General features: G+C 57.8%; 1 protein-coding gene across 4 annotated transcripts in view; it reads left to right on the top strand.

The window, feature by feature from the left end:
* The window catches only part of Kiaa1755 (KIAA1755 ortholog), a 41171-nt gene that overhangs the window by 23745 nt on the left and 4731 nt on the right, over positions 1–12695 (top strand). For all 4 annotated transcript variants that reach the window (XM_047540710.1, XM_047540709.1, XM_047540707.1 and 1 more), the window contains exons 6-13: positions 2961–3054; positions 3853–3939; positions 4736–4852; positions 6690–6788; positions 7642–7790; positions 10214–10352; positions 11460–11582; positions 12214–12453. In XM_047540710.1, coding sequence (XP_047396666.1) covers positions 2961–3054; positions 3853–3939; positions 4736–4852; positions 6690–6788; positions 7642–7790; positions 10214–10352; positions 11460–11582; positions 12214–12453 — 1048 coding nt within the window. The remainder of the gene's footprint in view (positions 1–2960; positions 3055–3852; positions 3940–4735; positions 4853–6689; positions 6789–7641; positions 7791–10213; positions 10353–11459; positions 11583–12213; positions 12454–12695) is intronic.

Below are 12695 nucleotides of genomic sequence, written 5' to 3' on the forward strand. Positions count from 1 at the left end.
TGAGTGAGTGAAGGAGTGAATGAGTGAGTGAATGAGTGAGTGAATGAGTGAGTGAGTGAGTGAATGAGTGAATGAGTGAGTGAGTGGGTGGGTGAGTGAAGGAGTGAGTGAATGAGTGAGTGAGTGAGTGAATGAGTGAATGAGTGAGTGAATGAGTGAGTGAATGAGTGAATGAGTGAGTGAATGAGTGAGTGAGTGGGTGAGTGAGTGAGTGAGTGAAGGAGTGAATAAGTGAGTGAATGAGTGAGTGAATGAGTGAGTGAGTGAGTGAGTGAATGAGTGAATGAGTGAGTGAATGAGTGAGTGAATGAGTGAGTGAGTGAGTGGGTGGGTGGGTGAGTGAGTGAATAAGTGAGTGAATGAGTGAATGAGTGAGTGAGTGAGTGAGTGAATGAGTGAATGAGTGAGTGAATGAGTGAATGAGTGAGTGAATGAGTGAGTGAGTGAGTGAGTGAGTGAATGAGTGAATGAGTGAGTGAATGAGTGAGTGAGTGAGTGAGTGAGTGAGTGAGTGAATGAGTGAATGAGTGAGTGAATGAGTGAGTGAGTGAGTGGGTGGGTGGGTGAGTGAGTGAATAAGTGAGTGAGTGAGTGAATAAGTGAGTGAGTGAGTGAGTGAGTGAGTGAATGAGTGAGTGAATGAGTGAATGAGTGAGTGAATGAGTGAATGAGTGAGTGAGTGAGTGAGTGAATGAGTGAATGAGTGAGTGAATGAGTGAGTGAGTGAGTGGGTGGGTGAGTGAGTGAATAAGTGAGTGAATGAGTGAATGAGTGAGTGAATGAGTGAGTGAATGAGTGAATGAGTGAGTGAATGAGTGAGTGAGTGAGTGAGTGAGTGAGTGAGTGAATGAGTGAGTGAGTGAGTGAATGAGTGAATGAGTGAGTGAATGAGTGAGTGAGTGAGTGGGTGGGTGGGTGAGTGAGTGAATAAGTGAGTGAGTGAGTGAATAAGTGAGTGAGTGAGTGAGTGAGTGAGTGAATGAGTGAGTGAATGAGTGAATGAGTGGGTGAGTGAGTGAGTGAGTGAGTGAGGGCGAGAATTTCGGAACCAAAGTGAGGGAATGATGGCCCAGGCTGATCTCCGGCCCTTCCTCCCACTCCTCCCCACCGCCCCACTGGCCTTCAGACTTCACGTGGGCCTGGGTGGGGAAGAGGCTGAGTCCTTTCCCTTGAGACCGAGCCTCCCAGGGCAGCCTCAGAGGTGGAGTTGCTGGGGACGTGCTGCAGCCCCCACGCGCCCTGGAGGTTTGCTGCTGGGGGTTGGGTGGAGGGTGGAGGACACCCTTAGGAACCTTCTCATGCGGGGAGTCACCACTGCCACCTGCCGGTCACTGCGGTTTCTCTTCCTCTTGCCTGAGGCGGGTGGCTTTTCTAGAGGAGGAGCTAGGACCCCCTTTTCTGTGCTGAGCAGTGGCCAGCGTGGTGGCCCAGCATCCCACTGACTTGCTGTGTGGCCCTGGGGCAGTAACTTCTCTCGGAGGCTCACCTGAGGAAAGGAGATGGCCAGTGGGTTCTGAGGACCAAGCGGGGTCCCAGTGGCAGGGACGAGGGAAGGGTGCCATGGGGACGCCTGGGTCCCTTGCACCCCTGGTCTTTCCATTTGTGCTCTGAGTAAACACTGGCGGACACCTGCTCAGGGCCGGCTTTATGCTGGGTGGCGCCAGGGACCTGAGGATTCTCACCCCAGGCCCTGTCCTCTGTGGGCCTCCAGCTGAGGGCGGGGACAGGTCTGGAAATGACTCACTGTTCTTCAGGGGCCTAGGGACCATCGAGGCGTGGTTCCTGAGGTCAGAGACCTGGTGTCGCCTCTCTGAGACTCTTCCCGCTGTCCGCTGCCCTGCCTCCTGTGCCTCAGTTTCCTCCTTTAGGACAGTAACAATGGTAACTTTTTGTAAAAACATATTCCATCTCTCCTGTGGTGCGCGGTGGCCGGGCGCTTTACATCCATGACTCCATCAGTCCTCACACAGCCGTCAAGCCGGCGCCATAGTTATTCAGTTGACTCGGAGATACAAGAACCTGCCCAGGTCACCACATACTGATGGCCGTGCCACCACTCAGTGCCCACGCGGTGCCACCTCTGGTTTTGTCTGTGAGCTGGATGACCGGAGGGTTTGAGGCAGTCGGGGTTATTTTCCAAACCTTCCTGATCACCGGCGTGACCAAGGGCACTTGCAATCCCCAGACCCCACCCTGGGCCTGCTGGCCAACTGTCTGGGGAGACAGGGGAGGAGTGGCATGAGCAATCTGTATTTTAACAAGTGCGGACATTTGGGCCAGTCTGGGAAGTCCTGGCATAAGGACGGAAGAGCAGCCCCTGTCAGCTGCGTCTGAACCAGCCAGGGCTGTTCTGGCCACAGGTAACACATTCCAATTTAAACCGTCTTGTCCGATAAGGAAAGGTATCATTCTAGGCCTCTGCCTCCCAGCTCTTTGTAAGAACTGTTTAAAGGAGAGAATGTCATTCTCCAAAGCCCCACCAGGGAATTGGCCCTCTCGTCTCATCCGGCAGAGATGTGTCACATGATCTCCATCTAGTCCAGTTATTGGCCAGAGAAATTGGTCACTGCGAGGCCTCCACCAATCAGAAGCCAACCGGGGGGACAGGGTATTTGGAGGGAGTTGGATTCTTGAATGAAATGGGGGTTCTGCCCCCACAAAAGGTGACTCATACAGGTGACCCACTCCAACTGCAAGGGTGACTCTCTTCAGGGTTCTTGGGCTGGAAGAGGGTGTGAGGGGCAGCGCAGGGGCCCGCCGAGGAGGCGGGGACTCTCCTGGAGAAGAATCGGGAGGGCTTCCAGCAGGGGGACATGGCCCTTGGTCCCGCAGGGTAGGGCATTCACCAATGAACCAAGGCTTCTAGCAGCCAGTTTCCAGTGACCTTCCACTCGGCCTTGCCACCTGGAGAGCCCCAAGGGCCACCCAGTGAGATCACCAATTCTGTTTTCCACCCACAGGCCCGAAGATAAAGCCAAGGGGCTGGTGGTCGTGGTCGATGCCAGGAACCAGCCCCCACAGCCTGATCTGGTCAGCGCCCTGCAGGCCACCCAGGTGAGCACAGCATGGAGAGCCTCAGCCCTGCCAGCCTTGGGGTCACTGGGGGACTCTGTCATGCTTGGAGCATGGGGCAGGCTCAGGGTTGGAACCAGGGACTTTTAGTGCAAGAAACAAAACTCAGTGCACGTGGGTTCTAAGTCAAAAGAACTTCATTGGTTTGTGTAACTTCACAATCCAGGAGTCCAGTCCAGCTTCCCGTAGGGCTCCAACCCTGTCGCCAGAGCATCCCCTCTGTCCTCTTCTGGCCCCGTCCTCCTGGGAGGGTGCGGTTCTCTGACAAGCCCCCACCGGTGGCTCCCAGCAGCTCACATGATCTCTCACATTCAGCAGGAAATTTTCCCAGAGGTCCCAGAAAAAGTTTCTTGGTGCCTCTGATGGTTCAGCCGGCCATAAAGGATCCCAGGGGCCAGGGAAATGCACTCTCTGCTGTTGCCTTAGCCTCGGGTAAAACACCTCATCACAGAGCAGGGACGAGGGAGGAGTATCCCAGCTGACCGTGGGCGGCAGGGAAGGTGGAGGTTTGACCCGTGCTCACCTCGTGGTCTGACCCCCTCGCTTTACAGATGGGGAAACTGAGGCAGGGGCAGGGCTAGGAAGTCGTGCGGTGCAGCTTGGACCTGCTTCTCTCTTGACCACAGTGGTTCTCCCTCCAGACAGCGCACATTTCTCTCCTACACTGTCCAGCTACACGACCCATTTGCCTTCGTCTTTCCGGGGGGAGGAGAGGTCACAGAGGGACAGGAGCTCAGGGAAGGCTCCTCCGGAGCAGCCTGAAGTGGTTCTCGTTTTCAGGCTTGGGCCCCAGCCTCCATCCGCACGCTGCTCTTCCTGGGAAAGAAGGAGGAGGCCCTTCAGCTGCAGGCCTTACCTGATGTCCAGGTGAGCAGGAAGCAGCGCGGGAAATTGAGGAGAGGGTCCCTTGGGCTCGAGCTGAGTGGGGGTAGAAGAGATGAAGAATTGCAGAATGGACAAGCTAGAAGAGGCCTCGAAATAATCCATACAGGGCAAGAAAGACGAGGCCCGGGAGCTGCCCCTCTCCAATGCTGCCTCCGGGATGCTGCGTTTCTAGTGTGCTCCAGGGTGCTGTCGATCATCAGGGATGACAGACGGGCCCCAAACCCCACAGACTCCACCTGACCCCAGCCTAGTATCTGGAGCTGTTCCCAGGATAAACCTGAAACCTCAGTGGGAAAAGCAGTCACCTAGTCCCTTCTCCAGATCTGATGGGACACTGTTAGGTTTTGGTGGCTTTTCTTATCAGCCTTGGTGGGTCACCAGAGAACAGTGTAAGGACTAGAGAGAAGGCTCGTGACAGGGCCAGCCGCAACCAGTTTGTGTGATTGTCTGGAACACTGTGCTGGGAAAGAGCCAGGCTCAGGTGGAACAAAGGCTGTGATTGATTAGTGATGTCTGCCTAGGGCACAGGTCAGAAGACTGGAAGTCCAAGTGCTGTTTAGTTGCTATTTCTTTTTTTTTTTTTTTTTAGTTGCTATTTCTTCACCAGGGTCTTGTTCTGCATTGTGATTCATCAGAGCTTCCAGAGAAGATCAAATGCACAGAAAGCAACTCTGAACTTCTCCTATGGAAGATGGACTGGTGTGGGGCAGAGATCTTCTCAAAGTCTGTTCCCACGCTCAGTCCTCTGGTCCTCCTGACTCACTTCTTCTGTCTGCAGGTGGAGGTGCTGACCTCATTGAAGGCCCTCAGTCACCACGTGGACCCCAGTCAGCTGCCGGCAGCCCTGGAAGGCCCCTTCCCCTACCGTCACAGCGAGTGGGTGCAATTCTTCCAGGTGTCTACCATCGCAGCCTTTAGCCCTTGTCCCTCCCTCTTTCTCTTCTTTCCTTCCCAATCCTGCCCCCTGGAACCGTCAACCCTGTCAAGTTCAAATCAGATGTTTACCATTAAGATACAGAGTAGAATGAGTAAGAGCTCAGTAGGGCCAGATTGCCTGAGTTCCAATTCAGCTCTGCTCTGTGACCTTGGGTAAGTTACTTACCTTCTCTGAGCTTGGGTTTCCCTCAGCAAAATGGAAGGGAAATAATAGTATCTCTTCGTGGTTTTTGTGTGTGTGTGAGAGAGAATTGAATGAATGTGAGTAAAGGGCTTAGGAGAGGGTCTGTCACATGCTAAGAGCTATGTGAGTGTTAGCTGAAGACAAATTGACAGGTGTCTCTTCTGCGGACCTACACAACTCGGGGAACACCATGTCTGTCGGGGAGGCGGCTGAGCTCCCTCCTTGACGAGGGAGGAAACAGGGAAACTGTCAGTGCTAGGCTCCTTCTGCATGGATCCCTCCGCACCACAACCCTGCGGGGGGACAGCCCAGGTCCTCAGCTCACAGCGCGGAAGACTCTGCCCGTAGACCCTGCCCGGGGCTCTCACATCCGAGGCGGGGCGTCCCTCTTGCCAGGCGCTGTCCTGTGCCCGGTGGTGTGTTTAGCGGCACTGCGGGGTGTGTGGCCTCTCCCCACCAGGGTCGCCCTCTCTCCCACGGAGGACCACAGGGGTTCAGCTGCTTCTCTTTCAAATTGCGTCTGGCTTTGAGTCGGCAGGGGAGAGGGCCCTGCAGACCCGAGGGTTCTGCCGCCCCCGATTCCACCGGCTGCAGAAGGAACACACTTGAAAAAAGAGAAAAATCGTGCGCGCACTGAACACGCGAGACTTCTCTCTCGTCGTTATTCCCTGAACAACGCGGCGTGGCAGCTATTTACAGAGCCGTTCCAGTGTATTAGCGACCATAAGCGATGTCGGGATGATTTAAAGCACGTGGGGAAACGTGCGCAGACTGCGTGCAAGCCTCGCCGTCTCACAGGAGGACCCCTGTCCTGGCGCTTGCTGTCCACGCGGCCCTGGACTCCACCCCGCGAAGCCACAGGGAGCCTGTGTTCAGATTTCCAGTGGCGTCCGCTGAGAGCTCTTTCCCACTCATCCCGGGCTCCCAGTTCCCTTCTCAGGGACTTTTGAACTTACACTTTAGCAGTTGGACCTTTCCTTTAAGTGAACTCTGACCTGGAGACCTGGAGACCCACAATGCAGCACGATGGCCATGACATGTCCAGCAGGTGCTGGGCTCTGTTCCAAGTGCCTTCCCCAAATGAGTCCATCCAGTCCTCCTCTGACCTGTAAGGCAGGACCTCCTGTGCCCCCATTTTAACAGAGGAGGAAGTGAAGGCCCAGAGAGGTTAAGTCACTTGCCCAGGGTCTCACAGCTAGGAAGTGGCAGAGTTGGGCTCAAGTGGGACAAAGCCAAGGGTGTCCCCCGATCCTGTCCTTGCACTCCCATCCCCACGAGGTATCCCCCGCTCTGGGAGTGGCTGGCTCCTTCTCTTCTTTCTCCTCCCTCTCTCATTACCAACACCAGTGGTTCCCGAAGTGTGGCCTCGGCTCCCGGGCCAGCAGCAGCCGCGTGGCCTGGGAACTGTCTAGAAGTGCCATTCTCCCGCTCCACCCCAGAGGAGCTCAGCAGCAGCTCGGAGCGGGTGCTGGAGGTCACCAGCCTTCCCGACGACTCTGAGACATCTGAAGTCCGGGAACCACTGCCTAAGGCCCCGGGGGCCCTCCTGGGCAGGGGAGGTGTCCTCCACCTGGCCCCGGCTGACAGCCCGCTCTGGCCTTCTGTCCTGCAGAAGCTGGACCCTTTCCTTGCTGACCTGCGCCAGGCCTCTGCTCTGCTACGGGCTTCCGTCGAGGTGTTCGAGAAGGGGGACCCCCCGGGGGGCGTGCAGGTGAGCCTGGTGCGGGGTCCGGGGAAGCCGCGGCACACCCAGACTCCACGGACCCAGAGCTCAGTGAAGGGGACAGCAGGGAGTCTGTCATCATCACTGTCTTGTACTCATTCACTTGAGGCATATTTACTGGGCTCCCAGCCTGGGACCCACAGACTTCGGGGCTCATGGTGCCGTGGCAGAGGTGGTCCTTCCAAATGTAAAGAAATAGACCCTGAGCTGCAAACTGAGCCAAACTACCATGAAGACTGAGAACAGTGAGTGAGGAGGGAGGGCCTCCTTGAAGAGATATATTTGAATTGAGGCCTGAAGTTCAAGGAGTCTGCCTTGGAGGGAGACTACGCTCCAGGCAGAGGATGAACATGTGCAAAGTCCCTGGGGCAGGGGATGTTTGGGTTGTGCAGGAAGCTGGAGTCACTGTGGAGTCCAGTGCGTCGGCAGGCAGGAGAAGAGACACTCTGAGGGATCTTCTAGGTCCCGTGGAGGGCTGAATCGGCAAGCCGGGCTGGGACTTGATCGGAGGCAGGCAGGGAATCGCCCAGGAGTTTGAAGCAGGGGGTGGTCACATCACGTTTCCAGCCTGTAACTGCCACCGGGCGCAGACTGTAGGGGGACCCAGAAGGCATCAGGGGGATCAGCAAAGAGGCTGGAATGGGTGTCCCAGAGAGATGACTGAGCTTGGAGGAGGATGGGAGTTGCCATGGTGATGAGAGGGGGCGTGGCTTGAGGAGCCCTGTTAGAAAAGGACATTCCAGAGGAACCTGAACCCACACTAGGGAAGTCGGCTCGATCTGGGATGGGCGCTGTGGAGGGAGCAGGGAATGAGCCTCAGGGCACCTCCCTATGCTGGCAGGAGGCTGCCAGGCGCCTGAGCAAGTCCAAGGAGCTGATGGAGGCCGTGCTGAAGGACCCGGGCCTGCTGGGCCTCCAGCGGGAAGGTGGAGCCACCCTGGCCAGGCTGCAGCAGGAGGCCAGCAGTCTGGACTTCAACCCTGACGTCAGGTACTGTCGCCCAGGCCTTTCCCCTCCCCTCTGAGCCTGGGACTCAGAGGCGGGCCACGCTGCCAAGGGGTCACATAGGGTGGGCCCCATGGAAGCCCAGGACCAGGCCTTTCCAGGGCTCACCTCATGGCCCTACAGGTCTTGGCAAGTTCCTTATCCTTTCTCTGCAGCCCCTTCTCACTCCCCGGCTGTCGGGAGGACCTCTCCTCCTCGTTTCTGCACACCCTCCTGGACCAAGCCCTTTTCTGACCCAGACATTGGGCTGAGCCCCTCCAAAGGTCATTCTCACTTATTCCTGGCAAGAACCCTGTGAGGCCCACAGCAGCCTCATGCCATGGATGGTAACTGAGGCTCAGCCAAGTGAGTTCAGAGCTAGGCAGCGGCCCCCTGGGATCTGAAGCCCAGACGGGGCCCTGCCTTCCCGCGGCCAGTTGCTCAGCATGGTCAGAGAACCTCATGGTGTGTCAGGGGTCTCGGAGTCTCAGGATAAATGACCGACACCCTAGGAAAGTACCAACTTCCTTCAGTTTAGGGAGTGGGGAAAAGTCAGCCTGGTTTAGATGGGGCCTCCCTAATCTGAAAATCAGAAATAAATCCAAAATGCTCTAAAATCTGGAACATTTTGAGCTCAAGTGGAAAACCCTACATTATGAAATTTTGTTTCATCTGCATAATTATTTTTAACTGTTTTATAAAATTGCCTTCAGGCTATATGGAAGGTGTATAGGAAACATAAATGAATTTCATGTTTAGACTTGGGTCCCATCCTCCAAGATAGATCCTAATGCATATGCAAATATTTCAGAAAGTTTTAGAAATCAGAAATACTTTTGGTCCCAGGAGAAGGGATGTTCACACTGTAATTAAATTGCTCAGTAATTGGAAGTGTTTTCTCTATTAGGACACAGCTACTTATATTCTGGAGTCAAGTGAAAAGTTTGCATGAGCTTTTAAGAACAATTTGTTTATTGAATCGGTACCTATGTAGCACTTAGTATGTGTACCTCGCTGGTTCTAAGTCTTTCCACTGCTGAGTTAGATCCCAGTATTATCCTTGTTACAGCAGAGGAGCCTGAGGCACAGAGAGGTTAAGTAACTAACCTCAGGTCACACAGCTGAGAGGTGGTGGGGCCAGAACTTGAACACAGCCTGGTCCAGAACCTCATAGCACTGAGCAGCCGCCATGGACTCTGGGCATGTTCAGGCAGATGGGAGCACTGGCAGCAGTGGGTCCTGACACCAGGTACAGGGCCATCTCCCTGCCCCTGCCATGCCCAGTGGGGCTGGTGCTGCCTTTCCCAGCATGCCCCTGCCTTACCTACCATGCTGGGCCCTCCTGTCCATCTTAGGTCTCTCCAGACCCCTGACTGTTGGAAGCCCCACCAGGGGGCGCTGTGGCCCCGCGCCAGCCTCTGCAGCCCCGCCTCCTTCCCTCCTGGGGCTCAGGCTGGCATTTACCGTCCCCTTAAGCACCCTCGCCCCTGCCTGGAAGGGTGGCGGCCTGGGGGAGCTGCAGTCAGGCGCAGAGACCCAGGCAGAGCGGAGCTCCCGCCCGGAAGCCAGGTTTTCCTCTGTCTCCTCTTCCTTTTACCTTCTGAAGACAGATCCTCCTGGGCAGGGGAGAGCCGGGTGGGATTCGCCAGCCTCCCTGCACCCACGATCGCCATGCTGGGAGCCCCTGGCTTCGGCCATCTTTAAAAGTTCCTTGCAGAAACAGCCAGGCCTGTTTTCCGTTCAGCTGCCGTGAGAGTCACTGCCCTCTCCAGACCTCTGCTTTCCCGTCTATGACGGTGCTGGGGCTGCCTGGCAGCCTCTCGGCCATGCAAGTCACAAGCGCTGACACATGTCACGTGCCTTGCATGCACGAGGGTGGTTCTCACCGAGGCTGCCCTGGAGGCTCCTGAGGATCTTTAGAAAGCACCCCATGTCTGGCAGCCCGAGACCAGCTTCGTTGTTCTGGGGTGGAACGTGTGAGGTTTCCAAAGCTCCTGGGGCAGCTCCCTGGGTTCTCCCCAGCGTGGGGAACCCAGGCCTTCGACTGTGGAATCCTCACAGCCAAACTGTGAGGTGGGTGCTGTTGTCCTCCCCACTTCACAGAGGAGAAAACAGGGCACTGTGGTCCCATAGGAGGAGGCTGGGATTTGAACCCGGGTCTGTTCAGCTGGCTTCCTGCGCGCCTCGGGAAGAGGGAGGGCCCTTTCACTTCATGCTGCATCCTCTGGTCCTCCCAACCCCATGGAAGCTCTTGGGGTTCCAAGGCTGAGGCCCAAAGAGATGCAGGGACCTGCCTGTGGTCACATGGCAGGTCAGCAGCTGGGAAACCAGGCTGGGCCACAGAGCTGGGGAGAGGCTGGGGCTGGGCAAGAGCTCAGGATGGGGCGCGGAGGGCACGTGGCCTTCTCTTACCATCCTCTGCCTCCCAGGAGCCACTTGGCAGAGGCCACTGCCCTGTATGGCCTGGTGGACGAGCAGCTTCATGTCCTGGTCACCGCCTCTAACCATCTCCTAGGGAGGCTGGAGCTCCGTGTCCGCCTGGGCCACCTGGAGGCCGCCATCCTCCAGGTAAAAGGGGAGGCCAGGCTGCCCTCTGCCTTCCGGCCGGCCCCAGCCAGATGCTTAGTGCTGGAGTAAGGACACCAGACTGGTGTCCCTGGGGCAGGGTACATGACATGGCACTCAACAAGTGCTTAATGGGCAAAGACATAACCCCAAGGGTTGCACTTATTGAGCACCAACTGTGTGCCACTCCCTGGGTCAGAGCCTTTGTGTACTTTCCAAGTTCATCTCTCGCCAGTGATGCAGGAAAGCTGCTAGAATATCCCCACTGCACAGGTGAGGAAACCGAGGCCGGGGGGTGGTATGCCACCCAGTATGCCACCCGGCCACGGTCGCACACCAGGGTCTGACCTGGAACCCGCATGGCACCACCTGGTCTGGCTGCTGGTGTCTAGGACCAGTGCACCCTTCCAGCCCGGGACTGCACACCCTGCCCTGGAGACAGCCTGGCCCTGGTGCCCGAGGATGACCTCACTCCCCGGGGCCTCCGTGTCCTGCCTCTTAATTGGGGTGATATTAGTGCCTGGCATACTGGGCTTTGCAGGGGCAGGGTGAGTCGATAAGACACCCCAGAGTAAGAAAGGAACCGCCACCCACGGGTCTAGAGTCACTCCGTCCCTCGGTCCCTCGGGGATCTCCATGTCAACCCCTTTCCCATTGATCAGCTGAGGCCAGGAAGGTGAGTGGCTAGCTCAGTTTGCAGTGAGTTCACAGCCGGCCGGGCACCCTCCTCTGACTCTGGCAGCTGCTTCTCCAGCGTTTTTCATGTCCCCAGGGACGAGGAGCTCGCCACCATGAGGCTGCCCCTTTTATGACAAGGTAGCAGAAAGCGGGTGGACTAAGCCGAGACTCGCCACCTGTGACGTCATCCCCACCCCATGTGCACTCAGGGCCCACTATGTGCAGGGTGCGAACCAGGCCTGCTCCCCACTGGGGCCCTGCTTGGGGCCGTGTCCCCTTCAGATGCCCCAGGCTCCTGCCCGAAATCAGGAGGGTTGAGAACAGGCTGACGATGGGGGGCGGGAGACATTGACCTCCCAGGAAACCGGGCAGCCGGCAGAGGGACATCTCCCTAGCAGCCCCCCAAGTCCAAACCTGTGTCCCCTGCCCCAGGTCAGCCGCTGGATGGAGCACGAAGGCAGCCAGTGCCTGCGAGCGCTTGTCCCCAAGGACGGGGGCGTGGAGGCGGTGGAGCGGGCCCACGCCGAGTTTGAGGACTTCTTCCTTCAGGCTGCAGTGCGTCCGGGACCCTGAGCAGGACAGGGGTGGATGGAGAGGCCTCCGAGGCGGTGGGCCTGACCCGTCAAGAGTGGAGGCAGGATGGGGGGAACTCACAGAGGCGACACCCAAGCCCCCAAAGGGCCAGCTTGGATGCCGCCTCCTCCGGGAGGCCCTCCCAGGCCACCGCACCCAAAGGACACTTAGACTCTCGGGGGCCTTAAGATGCAGATCCCAGGGCGGGATGCTGGGCCTCCGTCAGCTCAGAGAGCAGGGCCCACAGGCTGTTGGCCTGGGGCCTGGGGCAGCCAAGGGAGCGGTCAAGCCAGTGGAGGACGGGTGGGTACGGGAGTCAGAGCGGAAACCAACACAGGACTGGGGGCACGGAGGGGGCGCTTCCGAGCCGGACCTGGGGTCAGAGAGCTTTCCAGAAGGAAGTGCACTGCCAAAGCCCAGACCTGGCACTGTCCGGGGTCCTCCCTGTCCTCTGGTTCGGCCCCCAGCATGGGCTGAGCCCTGCTGGGTGGGGGCCGCAGGGTTCCCACCTGCAGATGGGAAACCGAGGCTCAGGAAGCCTCAGACGTGAGCGGCAGCAGTGGGAGGCCCTCCCGGCAGGAACCTAGGGGACGTCCCTCCTCCCTCTGCTCAGGCGCAGTACCGCCGAGGCCTGGAGCTGTCCAAGCAGGCGGCCCAGCTGGGAGCTGCAGCCGGAGGGGCCGGAGGGGCTGGAGATGCTGGAGATGCTGGCGGGACGGGGTTCCCAGAGCTGGCGGCCTTCGCCTCCACCCAGCGGGCCTTCCAGGCAAAGCTGACCCACTTCTACATGGCGGCCGAGCGGCAGCGCACGGACCTGGAGACGCTGCTCCATCTGCACCGCTTCTGCAAGAAGGTCAGCCCCGTGGCCCACCTGCGCAGACCCCCGTCCCCGGGTTTGGGCGTGCGGTGGGCCGGGGGTGGCTAAGGCTCGGCCGTGGGCTCTCGGCATGATTCATTCCCACAGTCCCGTGCAGGGACAGAGCGCTGGGGAGAGGAGTGGGGTTGGGACAGCTGACGATGCGCCCGTGTCGTCCTCCAAGAAGACAGCAGGAGGTGGTGACAGCTCCCTTATGCCGGCAGATGTGGCAATGGTGA

This window comes from Sciurus carolinensis, chromosome 2 (genome assembly GCF_902686445.1).
Source record: "Sciurus carolinensis chromosome 2, mSciCar1.2, whole genome shotgun sequence".
In the NCBI taxonomy this organism is placed as follows: Eukaryota; Metazoa; Chordata; class Mammalia; order Rodentia; family Sciuridae; genus Sciurus; species Sciurus carolinensis.